Source organism: Salvelinus namaycush, chromosome 5 (genome assembly GCF_016432855.1).
Source record: "Salvelinus namaycush isolate Seneca chromosome 5, SaNama_1.0, whole genome shotgun sequence".
In the NCBI taxonomy this organism is placed as follows: domain Eukaryota; kingdom Metazoa; phylum Chordata; class Actinopteri; order Salmoniformes; family Salmonidae; genus Salvelinus; species Salvelinus namaycush.
Genome location: NC_052311.1, coordinates 63072161 through 63089581, shown reverse-complemented (window position 1 = coordinate 63089581; position 17421 = coordinate 63072161). Strand labels below are relative to the sequence as shown.

The 17421-nt window shown below is 45.1% G+C and overlaps 1 protein-coding gene across 2 annotated transcripts; it reads left to right on the top strand.

The window, feature by feature from the left end:
- Positions 1-6288: 6288 nt before the first annotated feature.
- On the top strand, positions 6289-17082 carry gba (glucosidase, beta, acid). 2 transcript variants are annotated; one of them, XM_038994820.1, is made up of 12 exons: positions 6289-6519; positions 6717-6781; positions 7041-7232; positions 7379-7525; positions 7685-7818; positions 10513-10685; positions 11111-11200; positions 11488-11635; positions 11846-12070; positions 12774-12937; positions 16136-16252; positions 16338-17082. In XM_038994820.1, the coding sequence occupies exons 1-12, from the start codon at positions 6494-6496 to the stop codon at positions 16441-16443; spliced, it is 1587 nt and encodes a 528-aa protein (XP_038850748.1). In that variant the 5' UTR covers positions 6289-6493; the 3' UTR covers positions 16444-17082. The 2 variants fall into 2 exon arrangements, with proteins under 2 accessions (XP_038850748.1, XP_038850749.1); XM_038994821.1 differs by having other exon boundaries at positions 6290-6519; positions 6713-6781.
- Positions 17083-17421: the final 339 nt, after the last annotated feature.

Below are 17421 nucleotides of genomic sequence, written 5' to 3'. Positions count from 1 at the left end.
AACTTTACTTTTACTTCACTACATTCCTAAAGTAAATAATGTACTTTTTACTCCATACATTTTCCCTGACACCCAAAAGTACTTGTTCCATTTTGAATGCTTAGCAGGACAGGAAAACGGTCCAATTCACAGACTTATCAAGTGAACACCCCTGGTCCTCCTACTTTTTGCTTATTATAAGGAATTTGAGATGATTTATACTTTTACTTTTGATATTTTTTTAGCAATTACATTTACTTTTGATACTTACAGTATATTTAAAAACAAATACTTTTAGACTTTTACTCAATTAGTATTTTACTGGGTGACTTTCACTTTTAATTCATTTTCTTTGAAGGTCATTTTCTTTGAAGGTGTCTTTACTTTTACTCAAGTATGACAATTGGGTACTTTTTTCACCACTGGAGCTGAGGCTACAGGCTGTGGGGGGGTGACAGGTTTTGTTCTCATCAATGCTTGCGCTGTTACGCTCGTTGATGGAATGAGACCAAGGCGCAACGTGGTAAGCGTACATCTTACTTTATTTTGATGAACACCAAAAAAAAAAAAAAGGATAAACGAACGTAACGTTCTGCAGGCTACACAGTAACAATACAAAAACAAGATCCCACAAACTAAGGTGGGGAAGGCTGCCTAAGTATGATCCCCAATCAGAGACAACGATAGACAGCTGCCTCTGATTGGGAACCATACCCGGCCAACAAAGAAATAGACAAACTAGAATGCCCACCCAAATCACACACTGACCTAACCAAATAGAGAAATAAAAAGGCTCTCTAAGGTCAGGGCGTGACATGCGCTATCAAGAACAAGTAGGATTGGTCCTAATGTAGGTCGATAATCTGCAATTTAATCATTCATAAAGCCATTTTGCAAAAACTCCTGCATTGCCACAACACCTGACATCATTACTTACCCGTGGAAGTAGTTACTGTACCCCACATTACCTGACATCATTACTTACCCATAGAAGTAGTTACTGTACCCCACATTACCTGACATCATTACTTACCCATAGAAGTAGTTACTGTACCCCACATTACCTGACATCATTACTTACCCGTGGAAGTAGTTACTATACCCCATATTACCTGACATCATTACTTACCCATAGAAGTAGTTACTGTACCCCCATCACCTGACATCATTACTTACCCATAGAAGTAGTTACTGTACCCCATATTACCTGACATCATTACTTACCCATAGAAGTAGTTACTGTACCCCACATTACCTGACATCATTACTTACCCATAGAAGTAGTTACTTTACCCCACATTACCTGACATTGTTACTTACCCATAGAAGTAGTTACTATACCCCACATTACCTGACATCTTTACTTACCCATAGAAGTAGTTACTATACCCCACATTACCTGACATCATTACTTACCCATAGAAGTAGTTACTATACCCCACATTACCTGACAGTATTACTTACCCATAGAAGTAGTTACTATACCCCACATTACCTGACATCATTACTTACCCATAGAAGTAGTTACTATACCCCACATTACCTGACATCATTACTTACCCATAGAAGTAGTTACTATACCCCACATTACCTGACATCGTTACTTACCCATAGAAGTAGTTACTATACCCCACATTACCTGACATCGTTACTTACCCATAGAAGTAGTTACTATACCCCCCATCACCTGACATCATTACTTACCCATAGAAGTAGTTACTGTACCCCCCATCACCTGACATCATTACTTACCCATAGAAGTAGTTACTATACCCCACATTACCTGACATCATTACTTACCCATAGAAGTAGTTACTGTACCCCACATCACCTGACATCATTACTTACCCATAGAAGTAGTTACTATACCCCTCATTACCTGACATCATTACTTACCCATAGAAGTAGTTACTATACCCCACATTACCTGACAGTATTACTTACCCATAGAAGTAGTTACTTTACCCCACATTACCTGACATCATTACTTACCCATAGAAGTAGTTACTTTACCCCCATCACCTGACACCATTACTTACCCATAGAAGTAGTTACTTTACCCCACATTACCTGACATCATTACTTACCCATAGAAGTAGTTACTGTACCCCACATTACCTGACATCATTACTTACCCATAGAAGTAGTTACTTTACCCCACATTACCTGACAGTATTACTTACCCATAGAAGTAGTTACTATACCCCACATTACCTGACATCATTACTTACCCATAGAAGTAGTTACTATACCCCACATTACCTGACAGTATTACTTACCCATAGAAGTAGTTACTATACCCCACATTACCTGACATCATTACTTACCCATAGAAGTAGTTACTATACCCCACATTACCTGACAGTATTACTTACCCATAGAAGTAGTTACTATACCCCACATTACCTGACATCATTACTTACATATAGAAGTAGTTACTTTACCCGATCATAGGGATGGTTAACTCTGGAAATTCCGTCTGTTTCTTTCCACCCCATGTACAGTATGGAACAGTCGTCAGAGTTCCCTACAAATGGATGTATTGGTGCCTTTTGGGCATTTCAGTGTTTATTGAGGACCTCTTTGCTGAGGAATGTGATTGATTTCATGTGTACTTTATTTGATTGTTTTCTCTGTATTTATTTTCTGGTGTATTTCCTATGTGTCATTTGTTGTGTAATTGTGAGATGCAGGGCTCCCTTGCAAAAGAGACCTTGGTCTCAATGGGACTCCCTGTTAAAATAAAGGTCAAAAATAAATATTTGATTGTCATTTACACCAACACCCCTACAGTATATGGGTCTCTCTCTGTCGCTCCTCCGTGTGGAGGGGTGGTCATCGCCACTCTGTCTCAGACGGTGTCTCTACGCTCCAAGCCTTCCTGCACCAGGAGCTGCCTGGGGCCATGATTAAATCCTGATTAATGTTGTTGTATGTCCAGTCCCAGTCTAAACTCCAGCTCTTTGGAGTCTTTAGATCTGGGCTATTAGGGTTAAGGGAAGGGACTAAGGTAATGACCTGTAGACACAGCCGACCTGTAGACCTGTGACCTGTAGACACAGCCGACCTGTAGACCTGTGACCTGTAGATACAGCCGACCTGTAGACCTGTGACCTGTAGACCTGTGACCTGTAGACACAGCCGACCTGTAGACCTGTGACCTGTAGACCTGTGACCTGTAGACACAGCCGACCTGTAGACCTGTGACCTGTAGACACAGCCGACCTGTAGACCTGTGACCTGTAGACCTGTGACCTGTAGACACAGCCGACCTGTAGACCTGTGACCTGTAGACCTGTGACCTGTAGACACAGCCGACCTGTAGACCTGTGACCTGTAGACCTGTGACCTGTAGACACAGCCGACCTGTAGACCTGTGACCTGTAGACACAGCGGACCTGTAGACCTGTGACCTGTAGACACAGCCGACCTGTAGACCTGTGACCTGTAGACCTGTGACCTGTAGACACAGCCGACCTGTAGACCTGTGACCTGTAGACACAGCCGACCTGTAGACCTGTGACCTGTAGATACAGCCGACCTGTAGACCTGTGACCTGTAGACACAGCCGACCTGTAGACCTGTGACCTGTAGACACAGCCGACCTGTAGACCTGTGACCTGTAGACACAGCCGACCTGTAGACCTGTGACCTGTAGACACAGCCGATCTGTAGACCTGTGACCTGTAGACACAGCCGACCTGTAGACCTGTGACCTGTAGACACAGCCGACCTGTAGACCTGTGACCTGTAGACCTGTGACCTGTAGACACACCCGACCTGTGACCTGTAGACACAGCCGACCTGTAGACCTGTGACCTGTAGACACAGCCGACCTGTAGACCTGTGACCTGTAGACACAGCCGACCTGTAGACCTGTGACCTGTAGACACAGCCGACCTGTAGACACAGCCGACCTGTAGACCTGTAGACACAGCCGACCTGTAGACACAGCCGACCTGTAGACCTGTGACCTGTAGACACAGCCGACCTGTAGACACAGCCGACCTGTAGACCTGTGACCTGTAGACACAGCCGACCTGTAGACACAGCCGACCTGTAGACCTGTGACCTGTAGACACAGCCGACCTGTAGACCTGTGACCTGTAGACCTGTGACCTGTAGACACACCCGACCTGTGACCTGTAGACACAGCCGACCTGTAGACCTGTGACCTGTAGACACAGCCGACCTGTAGACCTGTGACCTGTAGACACAGCCGACCTGTAGACCTGTGACCTGTAGACACAGCCGACCTGTAGACACAGCCGACCTGTAGACCTGTAGACACAGCCGACCTGTAGACACAGCCGACCTGTAGACCTGTGACCTGTAGACACAGCCGACCTGTAGACACAGCCGACCTGTAGACCTGTGACCTGTAGACACAGCCGACCTGTAGACACAGCCGACCTGTAGACCTGTGACCTGTAGACACAGCCGACCCACAGGAGTTTACTGTCAATCTGAGAGCCATCGTCAACAAGCCTCAGGGTGTCGCTATTGAGCCTGCAGTCAGAGCTCAAACAAGCCAGTTAGTTCAAACAAATGCAGCTTTCCTTTTGGAAGCACAGGATAGAGACCCAGTGGTCTCCCAGTTAAAGACATTGAAAAAAGAGGGTAGAGCAGAGCGCCGTGTTGAAATGCAAACTGAGACGAATTTCAATCCATTCAAACAAGTGTGGGGAGGCATTACATGTGAAGAATGTGGTGTTATGCCTTGACAGTGGTGATTTTAACATGTAAATATTGGTAGGGCAAAAATAAGATATATGTTTTATTGTCACATACATAAAACGAATATGCGTCAAAACCACTATACTACAAATTGAATGCACCAATGCCAGAAATGAGTTTTGAGCCACACAAACGTTCTAACATTTGGGTTATGATCAGTTTATAGGCTAGTTACTCCCCCTATATTTAGCTCTTAGTGCACTAAGATGAATTTAGCATTTACTTTTAAAGAGTAAAGTGTATTTTACGATCAGAATCAAATTCAGCATCGGTCTGACATCAAACATCAACAAAGATACGTCCTAACTAGCTAACGTTAGCTACCTCAGTACAGCTGCTAGCCACTGCTTCCATCCAAACAACTCTGGATGAATCTTCTATTTTTTTGCCATGTCCTTTTGTAATGTTGAGTGGCTGATGAGCACCAAGAGTCTTATCTCTGTATTTCTTCATTATGCAAAGTTTGAAAAGGATTTGCTAGGAGATAGTTGATATGATTAGAGCGAGAGAGAGAGATCCTGGAGGGCCACAGTGTTTGCTCTAAAGATGACACCCCCAGGTATGAGAATAATGAATATGTGTGGCTTAGTGAATACCAGAAGAGGTTGTCAGCTTACTTTTAAATTGCAAAAACAACGGTCAGATGTGCTGTATGAAGTACTGGAGTACAGTGGAATGGGCCTTATTATTCCATCGTACACTATAACCTTACTTATACTCAAACCTTACTTTGGGGTTGTTTCAGAGCACAACAGGAAACTGTGTGATCTGAGAAAAATAAACCAGTGTTGCCTAGGTTACCCTTCAGGAGAAGGGTGGAGGAAAATGGTAAACTGTGGGCTCCAAGAGATGTTAATGTGTCAGCTGAAAGGGAACTGGACACTGTCAGGACTGAAAGCTAGTCAAAGACACAGAGACATATACAACACAAACGGACGTAAACACTGAGATGCCCTGTGCACCTACAAGAGAAAGTGTCAAGCACCTGAGTTAATTGCAGCAGGTCAGGGGGTGGACCCCAAAGAACTGTTAGGAGCACTGAACTATATATTAACGGTTAGAAAGCCCGCTTGGCTAGAGGGTTTTAACACTGGTAACCATATACATTCAGAAAGCATTGACAAAGATTTTCATAACTAACCCACACTAGGTTATTGTTCTATCTGTGTGGTCACTGTACAATGTCTCAGTGGATTACATATATGTTGTTTTATGTTTAGTCAGTTCAATTATGTGTTTCAGTCTAAGAAGGTAATGTCATAGAAATCGAATCCATGGATTCTATTTACATGGGTAACGTAAACTAATGTGTGTTTACGTTTGAATATCTCTCAGCCTATCACACAGTGTTATGCAAATGAGTTTCTGTATGTTGATGATGCTGACTGGGGCACGCTGGGCCAGTCAGTTTGAGTAGCGCCTGTGTGCGTTGGGTCCGGGTTGGTGGCTGTTGGTGGGCACTATATTCATCCAAATAAACCACAACTTGATTATTTAATGGGAAATGATCGTACCGAACTGTTTATGCTAGTTAACTAGCTACGTGAGTTTCAGTGGCTTTGCAGGCTCGTTACACTACTATGGTGGACAATGTTCCCAACCTTGTATTTGTCACTGGCGACCTCTAGCGGTAAACTACAATTTACATCGAAGTGACGTACCACAGTGCGCTTGTCATATGACTATCGAGGTCCATACAATTTTGTACAATCCGGATATAGCAGAGAAAATCGATCAGTTGGACATGCAACTCAGTACTTGACGTGCACTTTATGACATGTCAAATATCCTGATAAAAACTAGGTAAGAACGAACCTCTGATGCGCACTGGTGACAGTGATTGTGACAGTTGCGGATTAAAATGACACTAGCTAATGGACTAAAGGAGCCTAACGTTACTCCGTATGTATAATGTAATGGAACAGAGTCATGATCAGGGGCTAGTAGGCTACAGCACCTGTCAGCATGCTGTTGTTATTCTCTGTTCTCTCTACAGATAGAATGCCATTGTCAACAGCACTCATCCCTCTTGCTTTGTTCATTGGAGTAGCAACACGATCCAGAGGTACAGTATGTTATGTATGGCCACTTTCACATGGGAACTAACTAACTAGTCGAATTAAATGTAGAACTAGCCATGACCATGTTTATAACTACTTAACACATAGATAAAGCTTTATGACACGTTTCTGAACTGCATTGTTTAAATCAGCATGTTTACCACTGTCAGTCATGTCATTTATTGATGCTGATGACCAAAGACCCATAGCTTCCCTTCCCCTTATGAAAGACCCTTTATAACCCTGTGTGTGTTTCCTCCCCAGGCAGTGATGAGTGTGTGGCCCGTAACTTTGGCCATGGCTCGGTGGTGTGTGAGTGTAACTCCACCCACTGTGACAGTATTGGGTCGGACACACTACCTGTCTTGGGTCAGTTCCTGTCCTTCACCAGCAGTAAGGCTGGCAGCAGGCTGCAGAGAGGACAGGGACAGGGACAGAAGAACAGCACTGGAGCAGGTGAGAATAGCCTGGGCTGAAAACAACAACCCCCACTAGCCCAAGGGTGGGAAACAAAAAAGACAAAAGCCTGCACACACTGTTACCCTTCAGGACCTGTACTGACCACCCCCCTCTCTCCCCCTCCCTCCCTCCATCTCTCCCAGTTCTCAGGCTGACTGTGGTTCCCTACCAGAAGTACCAGAGGATCAGAGGGTTTGGAGGAGCCATGACAGACTCAGCTGCCATCAACATCCTGTCTCTGTCCCCCAGAACACAGGACCAGCTACTACGACAGTACTTCTCTGCTCAGGGTGAGAGGTCAGGGTGTCAGTAAGGGCCATAGCTATAATCATAATTACTAGAATAGTCCTGTCTATTTCACTTGAGTAAGACATTTTATGTTAATGGGACAAACCTTGTCAGATAAAGGCTGAGTTAAGTGTGTATACTGCTGTTGCTTTGTGTCCCAGGTATTGGGTACAGTGTGGTGCGGGTGCCCATTGCCAGCTGTGACTTCTCAACCCATCTGTACACCTATGCCGACTCACCTGGAGACTACAACCTGGACAACTTTACCTTAGCACCAGAGGACACTAACATGAAGGTGGCTTAGATAGTCTCTCTGTTTCTCGCTCTCTTTTTTCAGCTCTTTCTCTCCTTTGACTTGTTAGATCGTAAACGTATCAAATTAAAGTTTAATGGTCGCGTAAACAGTTTAGCAGGTGTTATAGCTGTGCAGCGAAATGCTTATGTTACTAGCTCCAAAAACTGCAGTCAGATGTCAAACAATTAAAATTAAAATAAAAAAGGCAAGAAATCAAGAACATCTGAATCCAATGAACAACCTAAATAGCACTGTAGCAGTATCAAAATGAAATCCATACAGTATGTACTGTACACCGAGCACACAGCCATGCAATTTCCATAGACAAACATTGGCAGTAGAATGGCCCATACTGAAGAGCTCAGTAACTTTTAACGTGGCACCATCATAGGATGCCACCTTTCCAACAAGTCAGCTTGTCACATTTCTGCCCTCCTAGAGCTGTTCCGGTCAACTGTAAGTGCTGTTATTGTGAAGTTGAGTTTGGCCGGGCGGCCAGCTCTAGGAAGAGTCTTGGTGGTTCCAAACTAGAGGTCGACCGATTATGATTTTTCAACGCCGATACCGATTATTGGAGGACCAAAAAAAGTCGATACCGATTAATCGGCCGATTTTTATTTATTTATTTGTAATAATGACAATTACAACAATACTGAATGAACACTTATTTTAACTTAATATAATACATCAATAAAATCAATTTAGCCTCAAATAAATAATGAAACATGTTAAATTTGGTTTAAATAATGCAAAAACAAAGTGTTGGAGAAGAAAGTAAAAGTGCAATATGTGCCATGTAAGAAAGCTAACGTTTAAGTTCCTTGCTCAGAACATGAGAACATATGAAAGCTGGTGGTTCCTTTTAACATGAGTCTTCAATATTCCCAGGTAAGAAGTTTTAGGTTGTAGTTATTATAGGAATTATAGGACTATTTCTATCTATACAATTTGTATTTAATATACCTTTGACTATTGGATGTTCTTATAGGTTCTTTAGTATTGCCAGTGTAACAGTATAGCTTCCATCCCTCTCCTCGCCGCTACCTGGGCTCAAACCAGGAACACATCGATAAGAGCCACCCTCGAAGCAGCGTTACCCATGCAGAGCAAGGGGAACAACTACTCCAAGTCTCAGAGCGAGTGACATTTGAAACGCTATTAGCGCTCACCCCGCTAACTAGCTAGCCATTTCACTAATCTCGGGAGTTGATAGGCTTGAAGTCATAAACAGCGCAATGCTTAAACCATTGCGAAGAGCTGCTGGCAAAACGCACGAAAGTGCTGTTTGAATGAATGCTTACGAGCCTGCTGGTGCCTACCATCGCTCAGTCAGACTGCTCTATCAAATCATAGACTTAATTATAACATAATAACACACAGAAATACGAGCCTTTGGTCATTAATATGGTCGAATCCGGAAACTATCATTTCGAAAACAAAACGTTTATTCTTTCAGTGAAATACGGAACCGTTCCGTATTTTATCTAACGGGTGGCATCCATAAGTCTAAATATTCCTGTTACATTGCACAACCTTCAATGTTATGTCATAATTACATAAAATTCTGGCAAATTAGTTCGCAACGAGCCAGGCGGCCCAAACTGTTGCATATACCCTGACTCTGCGTGCAATGAACGCAAGAGAAGTGACACAATTTCACCTGGTTAATATTGCCTGCTAACCTGGATTTCTTTTAGCTAAATATGCAGGTTTAAAAATATATACTTCTGTGTATTGATTTAAAAAAAGGCATTGATGTTTATGGTTAGGTACATGTTGGAGCAACGATACGCACCGCATCGATTATATGCAACGCAGGACACGCTAGATAAACTAGTAATATCATCAACCATGTGTAGTTAACTAGTGATTATGATTGATTGTTTTTTATAAGATAAGTTTAATGCTAGCTAGCAACTTACCTTGGCTTCTTACTGCATTCGCGTAACAGGCGGGCTCCTCGTGAGGCAGGTGGTTAGAGCGTTGGACTAGTTAACCGTAAGGTTGCAAGATTGAATCCCTGAGCTGACAAGGTAAAAATCTGTCGTTCTGCCCCTGAACAAGGCAGTTAACCCACCGTTCCTAGGCCGTCATTGAAAATAAGAATGTGTTCTTAACTGACTTGTCTAGTTAAATAAAGGTGTAATCATATATATTTTTTAATAAAATAGCAAAATCGGCGTCCAAAAATACCGATATTTCCGATTGTTATGAAAACGTCCCTAATTAATCGGCCATTCCGATTAATCGGTCGAACTCTATTCCAAACGTCTTTCATTTAAGAATGATGGAGGCCACTGTGTTCTTGGGGACCTTCAATGCTGCAGAATAATTAATCTATCTCGGGGATACAGTATTTAAATACACAGTGTGAAACAGGAAGTGACTAGTGGTTCAATGTCTCTATAACATGGGACAGTATGCGGTTTCAGTGAGTGTGCATCACCTTGTAGACAGCTAGTGATGGCTGTTCAACAGTCTGATGGCCTGGTAATTGAAGCAGTTTTTTTGTCTCTCTGTCTTGGCTTTGACGCACCTGTAATGTCTTCGAATGTCAGACGGTAGCCGGGTAACAGGCCTACCACTGTCGTCAGCAAACTTGATGGAGTTGGAGTCGTGCATGGCCATGCAGTCATGGAGGAATAGGGATGTATGTACTCACAACACCACTTCCTGTTGTTGGTCCAATCCCAGATCCCCCTGCTGCAGCGAGCCCAGGCCCTGTCGCCCCGCCCCCTGTCTCTGCTGGCCAGTGCCTGGAGCGCCCCCGCATGGTTGAAGACCAACGGTGCTCTCACTGGCAAGGGCTCTTTGAAGGGCCAGCCTGGGGGCAAGGAGCACAAGACCTGGGCTAAATACTATGTCAGGTATCATACAGTATACACACCTAAACCTGAACTAAATACTATGTCAGGTATCATACAGTATACACACAAAGACCTGGGCTAATTACTATGTCAGTTATCATACAGTATACACACAAATACCTGGACTAAATACTATGTCAGTTATCATACAGTATACACACAAAGACCTGAACTAAATACTATGTCAGTTATCATACAGTATACACACAAAGACCTGGGCTAAATACTATGTCAGTTATCATACAGTATATACACAAAGACCTGGGCTAAATACTATGTCAGTTATCATACAGTATACACAAAGACCTGGGCTAAATACTATGTCAGTTATCATACAGTATACACACAAAGACCTGGGCACATGGAGCCTTACAGAGGAGTTGGACTTTTCCCCCTCTCTCTGAGTATTCATTCTACTCCCTCAGGTTCCTGGAGGAGTATGCCAAATACAACCTATCATTCTGGGCCGTGACCACAGGCAACGAGCCCTCTGCTGGACAGATGACCAACTACAGGTCACATCTCACTTTATATTACATGTGTATCTAAGGCAGGTACATAATTGACAACAGGAAGAAGTGTTATTTAGTTAGTAATTGCATTCTGGTAATGAAGTTAGTTATAGAGGAAGTACATGTTACAGGTTCTTTTAGCTCAGTTGGTAGTGTATGGAGCTTGTAACGCCAGGGTAGTGGGTGCGATTCCCGGAACCACCAAAATACGTCAAATCTATGCACGCTTTGGATAAAAGCGTCTGCTAAATGGCATATATTATAACAGTAATCTGTTTTCTCTGCTCCAGTTTCCAGGCTCTGGGCTTCACAGCAGAGGAGCAGAGGGATTGGGTGGGCCTGGACCTAGGCCCCGCCCTGCACACCTCCACACACCCCCACACACACCTCCTCATCCTGGACGACAACAGACTGCTACTGCCACACTGGGCTAAAGTGGTGAGAGAGAGGAAGAAGAGGAGGGGCTTTGAGAGAGGGAGGAAAGGAATGAGAGATGAAGGGATGGGGTAAGGTAGGGTCAAGGACAGAGAGTAGAGAGAGTCAACAAAAGAAGGATGCATGGGAAAAGGGGAGAAGTCCATAAAGAAATAGTGAAATGTTGAAAGTGTACATTTGGACAATATTGAAGTATGCTCCTCCTCCTCCCAGGTCCTCAGTGATGTGCGTGCTGGCAGGTATATCCATGGTGTTGGAGTCCACTGGTACCTGGACACTCTGGTGCCGGCAGAGCTCTCCCTGGGCACTACCCACCACCTGTACCCAGAATACTACCTGTTTGGAACGGAGGCCTGCGCTGGCTGGAGCCCCACAGACAGAGGAGTACGGCTGGGTAGCTGGGAGAGAGCTGAGCAGTACGCACACAGCATCATACAGGTAAGATAGCCGTATGACCTAGAATGAGGATCGTCAATACGTACTCTTTCTTAGTCGTATGGCTAACGGGTGAGAATGACATCGTACAGGTGTACATGTGAAGGTGTTACTGTAGCAGGTAATTGAACAGGTCAGCATGACATCAGACAAAAATAAGTTGAGTGTGACCTCAATATTTTGTCAGATTCCTGTGTATGATCTAGTTAGTAGCTTAGGTGCTGATTGTGAAATGTTACAGGGGCCAACTGATGAATTGAAGGTGTGTCTGTGAGCTCTGTCTGTTTTTGTCTCCTTGTTCTTTGTTCGTCCCTCATGAAGTCAGTTCTGTGTCATGTCCTGCAGCGCGAGTTAAACACATTCATACTGTACTGAACTCTACAGCTCAAACTGCTGCTCTGTTATGTTGCCCTAGGGAACAAGCTAGAATGGTGCTCTCAGTTTATCCATGCCTCCCGCTCTTCCTCCCTCTTGTTTTTCACACCCCCTTTCTCTCTCTGAATACTCTGCAGGACTGAAACAGGACTCTCTTACCTGTTCCCTCTCCATTCATTTAGCATCGGAACAGTCACTCTCCTGAGAATCACAGGATTGTTTATGCTGATGCAATGCCAGGTAACACAACAACACAAACTAGACAGTGAATGAGTCACTTTCTTCCTCTCTCTACTCTCCCTCTCTTCCTCTCCTCTCTTGTCTGCTGTAGGACCTGAACCACTATGTGGTGGGCTGGACAGACTGGAACCTGGCTCTGGACCAAGGAGGAGGGCCCAACTGGGTGAAGAACTTCGTGGACAGCCCCATCATCGTGGACCACAGCCGAGACATCTTCTACAAACAGCCCACCTTCTATAGCATGGCCCACTTCAGGTACTGTACTGTCCCACCTTCTATAGCATGGCCCACTTCAGGTACTGTCCCCCCTTTATAGCATGGCCCACTTCAGGTACTGTACTGTCCCACCTTCTATAGCATGGCCCACTTCAGGTACTGTACTACCTTCTATAGCATGGCCCACTTCAGGTACTGACTGTCCCACCTTCTATAGCATGGCCCACTTCAGGTACTGTACTACCTTCTATAGCATGGCCCACTTCAGGTACTGACTGTCCCACCTTCTATAGCATGGCCCACTTCAGGCACTGTACTGTCCCACCTTCTATAGCATGGCCCACTTCAGGTACTGACTGTCCCACCTTCTATAGCATGGCCCACTTCAGGTACTGTACTACCTTCTATAGCATGGCCCACTTCAGGTACTGTACTGTCCCACCTTCTATAGCATGGCCCACTTCAGGTACTGTACTACCTTCTATAGCATGGCCCACTTCAGGTACTGTACTACCTTCTATAGCATGGCCCACTTCAGGTACTGTACTGTCCCACCTTCTATAGCATGGCCCACTTCAGGTACTGTACTACCTTCTATAGCATGGCCCACTTCAGGTACTGTACTGTCCCACCTTCTATAGCATGGCCCACTTCAGGTACTGTACTGTCCCACCTATAGCATGGCCCACTTCAGGTACTGTCCCACCTTCTATAGCATGGCCCACTTCCGGTACTGTACTGTCCCACCTTCTATAGCATGGCTCACTTCAGGTACTGTACTGTCCCACCTTCTATAGCATGGCCCACTTCAGGTACTGTACTGTCCCACCTTCTATAGCATGGCCCACTTCAGGTACTGTACTACCTTCTATAGCATGGCCCACTTCAGGTACTGTACTACCTTCTATAGCATGGCCCACTTCAGGTACTGTACTGCCTTCTATAGCATGGCCCACTTCAGGTACTGTACTGACTTCTATAGCATGGCCCACTTCAGGTACTGTACTACCTTCTATAGCATGGCCCACTTCAGGTACTGTACTGCCTTCTATAGCATGGCCCACTTCAGGTACTGTACTACCTTCTATAGCATGGCCCACTTCAGGTACTGTACTGCCTTCTATAGCATGGCCCACTTCAGGTACTGTACTGCCTTCTATAGCATGGCCCACTTCAGGTACTGTACTACCTTCTATAGCATGGCCCACTTCAGGTACTGTACTGCCTTCTATAGCATGGCCCACTTCAGGTACTGTACTACCTTCTATAGCATGGCCCACTTCAGGTACTGTACTGTCCCACCTTCTATAGCATGGCCCACTTCAGGTACTGTACTGTCCCACCTTCTATAGCATGGCCCACTTCAGGTACTGTACTACCTTCTATAGCATGGCCCACTTCAGGTACTGTACTACCTTCTATAGCATGGCCCACTTCAGGTACTGTACTGTCCCACCTTCTATAGCATGGCCCACTTCAGGCACTGTCCCACCTTCTATAGCATGGCCCACTTCAGGCACTGTACTGTCCCACCTTCTATAGCATGGCCCACTTCCGGTACTGTACTGTCCCACCTTCTATAGCATGGCCCACTTCAGGTACTGTCCCACCTTCTATAGCATGGCCCACTTCAGGTACTGTCCCACCTTCTATAGCATGGCTCACTTCAGGTACTGTACTGTCCCACCTTCTATAGCATGGCCCACTTCAGGTACTGTCCCACCTTCTATAGCATGGCCCACTTCAGGTACTGTACTGTCCCACCTTCTATAGCATGGCCCACTTCAGGTACTGTACTGTCCCACCTTCTATAGCATGGCCCACTTCAGGCACTGTCCCACCTTCTATAGCATGGCCCACTTCAGGCACTGTACTGTCCCACCTTCTATAGCATGGCCCACTTCCGGTACTGTACTGTCCCACCTTCTATAGCATGGCCCACTTCAGGTACTGTCCCACCTTCTATAGCATGGCCCACTTCAGGTACTGTCCCACCTTCTATAGCATGGCTCACTTCAGGTACTGTACTGTCCCACCTTCTATAGCATGGCCCACTTCAGGTACTGTCCCACCTTCTATAGCATGGCCCACTTCAGGTACTGTACTGTCCCACCTTCTATAGCATGGCCCACTTCAGGTACTGTACTGTCCCACCTTCTATAGCATGGCCCACTTCAGGTACTGTACTGTCCCACCTTCTATAGCATGGCCCACTTCCGGTACTGTACTGTCCCACCTTCTATAGCATGGCCCACTTCAGGTACTGTACTGTCCCACCTTCTATAGCATGGCCCACTTCCGGTACTGTACTGTCCCACCTTCTATAGCATAGCTCACTTCAGGTACTGTACTGTCCCACCTTCTATAGCATGGCCCACTTCCGGTACTGTACTGTCCCACCTTCTATAGCATGGCCCACTTCAGGTACTGTCCCACCTTCTATAGCATGGCCCACTTCAGGTACTGTACTGTCCCACCTATAGCATGGCCCACTTCAGGTACTGTCCCACCTTCTACAGCATGGCCCACTTCAGGTACTGTCCCACCTTCTATAGCATGGCCCACTTCAGGTACTGTCCCACCTTCTATAGCATGGCTCACTTCAGGTACTGTACTGTCCCACCTTCTATAGCATGGCCCACTTCAGGTACTGTCCCACCTTCTATAGCATGGCCCACTTCAGGCACTGTACTGTCCCACCTTCTATAGCATGGCCCACTTCCGGTACTGTACTGTCCCACCTTCTATAGCATGGCCCACTTCCGGTACTGTACTGTCCCACCTTCTATAGCATGGCCCACTTCAGGTACTGTACTGTCCCACCTTCTATAGCATCGCCCACTTCCGGTACTGTACTGTCCCACCTCCTATAGCATGGCCCACTTCCGGTACTGTACTGTCCCACCTTCTATAGCATGGCCCACTTCAGGTACTGTACTGTCCCACCTTCTATAGCATGGCCCACTTCCGGTACTGTACTGTCCCACCTTCTATAGCATGGCCCACTTCAGGTACTGTACTGTCCACCTTCTATAGCATGGCCCACTTCAGGTACTGTACTGTCCCACCTTCTATAGCATGGCCCACTTCAGGTACTGTATTGTCCCACCTGGGCAGGTCTGACACCCTGTACCAATACTTTATAAAATGAACCCTTCTTTCCTAACTTACTTGGTGATCACTGATCTGTATGTGTTTATGTACATATAACACAAGTAAATTAACTCTGCTACACAGTAAGTTCCTGTGGGAGGGGTCTCAGAGAGTGGGTGTGTCCTTCAGTCAGGAAACAAAACTGGAAAGCTCTGCCTTCGTCAGGCCAGACGGGTCAGTGGTGCTTACCATCCTCAACAGGTGGGTGAAAGTGTGTGTGTTAACACTTGATATGTGTGTGTTTGCATGTGTGTTACCTTGATGTGAGACTGTGTGTGTGTTGCAGGTCGTCGTCAGAGGTCCAGTTTGAGGTGTATGATCCTGCTGTGGGTTTCATCTCCTCCAGTGCTCCAGCCCACTCCCTGCTCACACTCGCTTGGAACACACGCTGATCACACTGGAATGGAACACACACGGATCACACACCTTTACTGCCAGGGCCAAAGCATTGTCACAGTCGGCATTACCCCTGTGCTACACTTCCAAAAAAACGACCAAACATTTGTCATCGGTCAGCACCATTATCCCTCACTAGCAGGTCTGCTACATTTCCACCAGCACACTCAACTCCCACCACCATCCAAAGCCCAATGTGCTGCCTCATAACAGCCTGACTGGTCACAGCATACCTGATAACCCTGCAGCATCGTGGGCTCTGCCATGTCTTTGATCAGAGCTTGAAATGTGTGTGTGGTTTAGCCAATACAGCCAAATATGTTGTGTGTTCCTATGTATGCTGTGACTATCTGCACTGATCTTCATCACGCTGGGAAAAGCTCTGGAATGTGTGAATATAGCATGTGATCAAACCAGGGCCAGGTACACTACTATGATCAGACACTGCTGCTGCTTGAGAAGGTCTGACCATTACACCGGTCTGCTAACAACTGTTTCTAAACTGAAATCTGGTTAATAACGGTGTGAACATGGTTTATAAAAGAGATCATGTAAAGTAATAATGTACAGAATGTATTAATGCAGTTTAAACCATTTGCCTTTTCAATAAATGATTTGTCTCTATTACGTCTTCACACAAGTATCGGGACTTTTAATGGACAGACAGACCCGATAAAAATCAATGTTACTGGTTTTTAATATTTTTTGGAATTATTAATACATCATACATGTTATCATATAATAATATACACAGACTAATACCCAGGGATTCACATTTGTCTCCATTCTCAATATGCTTTGTTGTTCTCTTCTCAAACCAGAAGTTGTTGGACTAAAAGTATTTACATTAAAAAAATAGAGTGATAGAAATGTGAAACAAAAGACAAAAGTCATCAACAGAGGAATAAAATGACAGAGCGATGCAATCTGTTTGTAATATATACACCAGAATGACAGTAGATTGTGGAGGGGCC

Coding starts and splice junctions, on each gene's coding strand:
- gba (XM_038994820.1), top strand. CDS start 6,494: ATGTCAAATATCCTGATAAAAACTAG. Junction 6,520..6,716: donor AATATCCTGATAAAAACTAG/GTAAGAACGAAC, acceptor CTCTACAGATAG/AATGCCATTGTCAACAGCAC. Junction 10,686..11,110: donor TGGGCTAAATACTATGTCAG/GTATCATACAGT, acceptor CTACTCCCTCAG/GTTCCTGGAGGAGTATGCCA.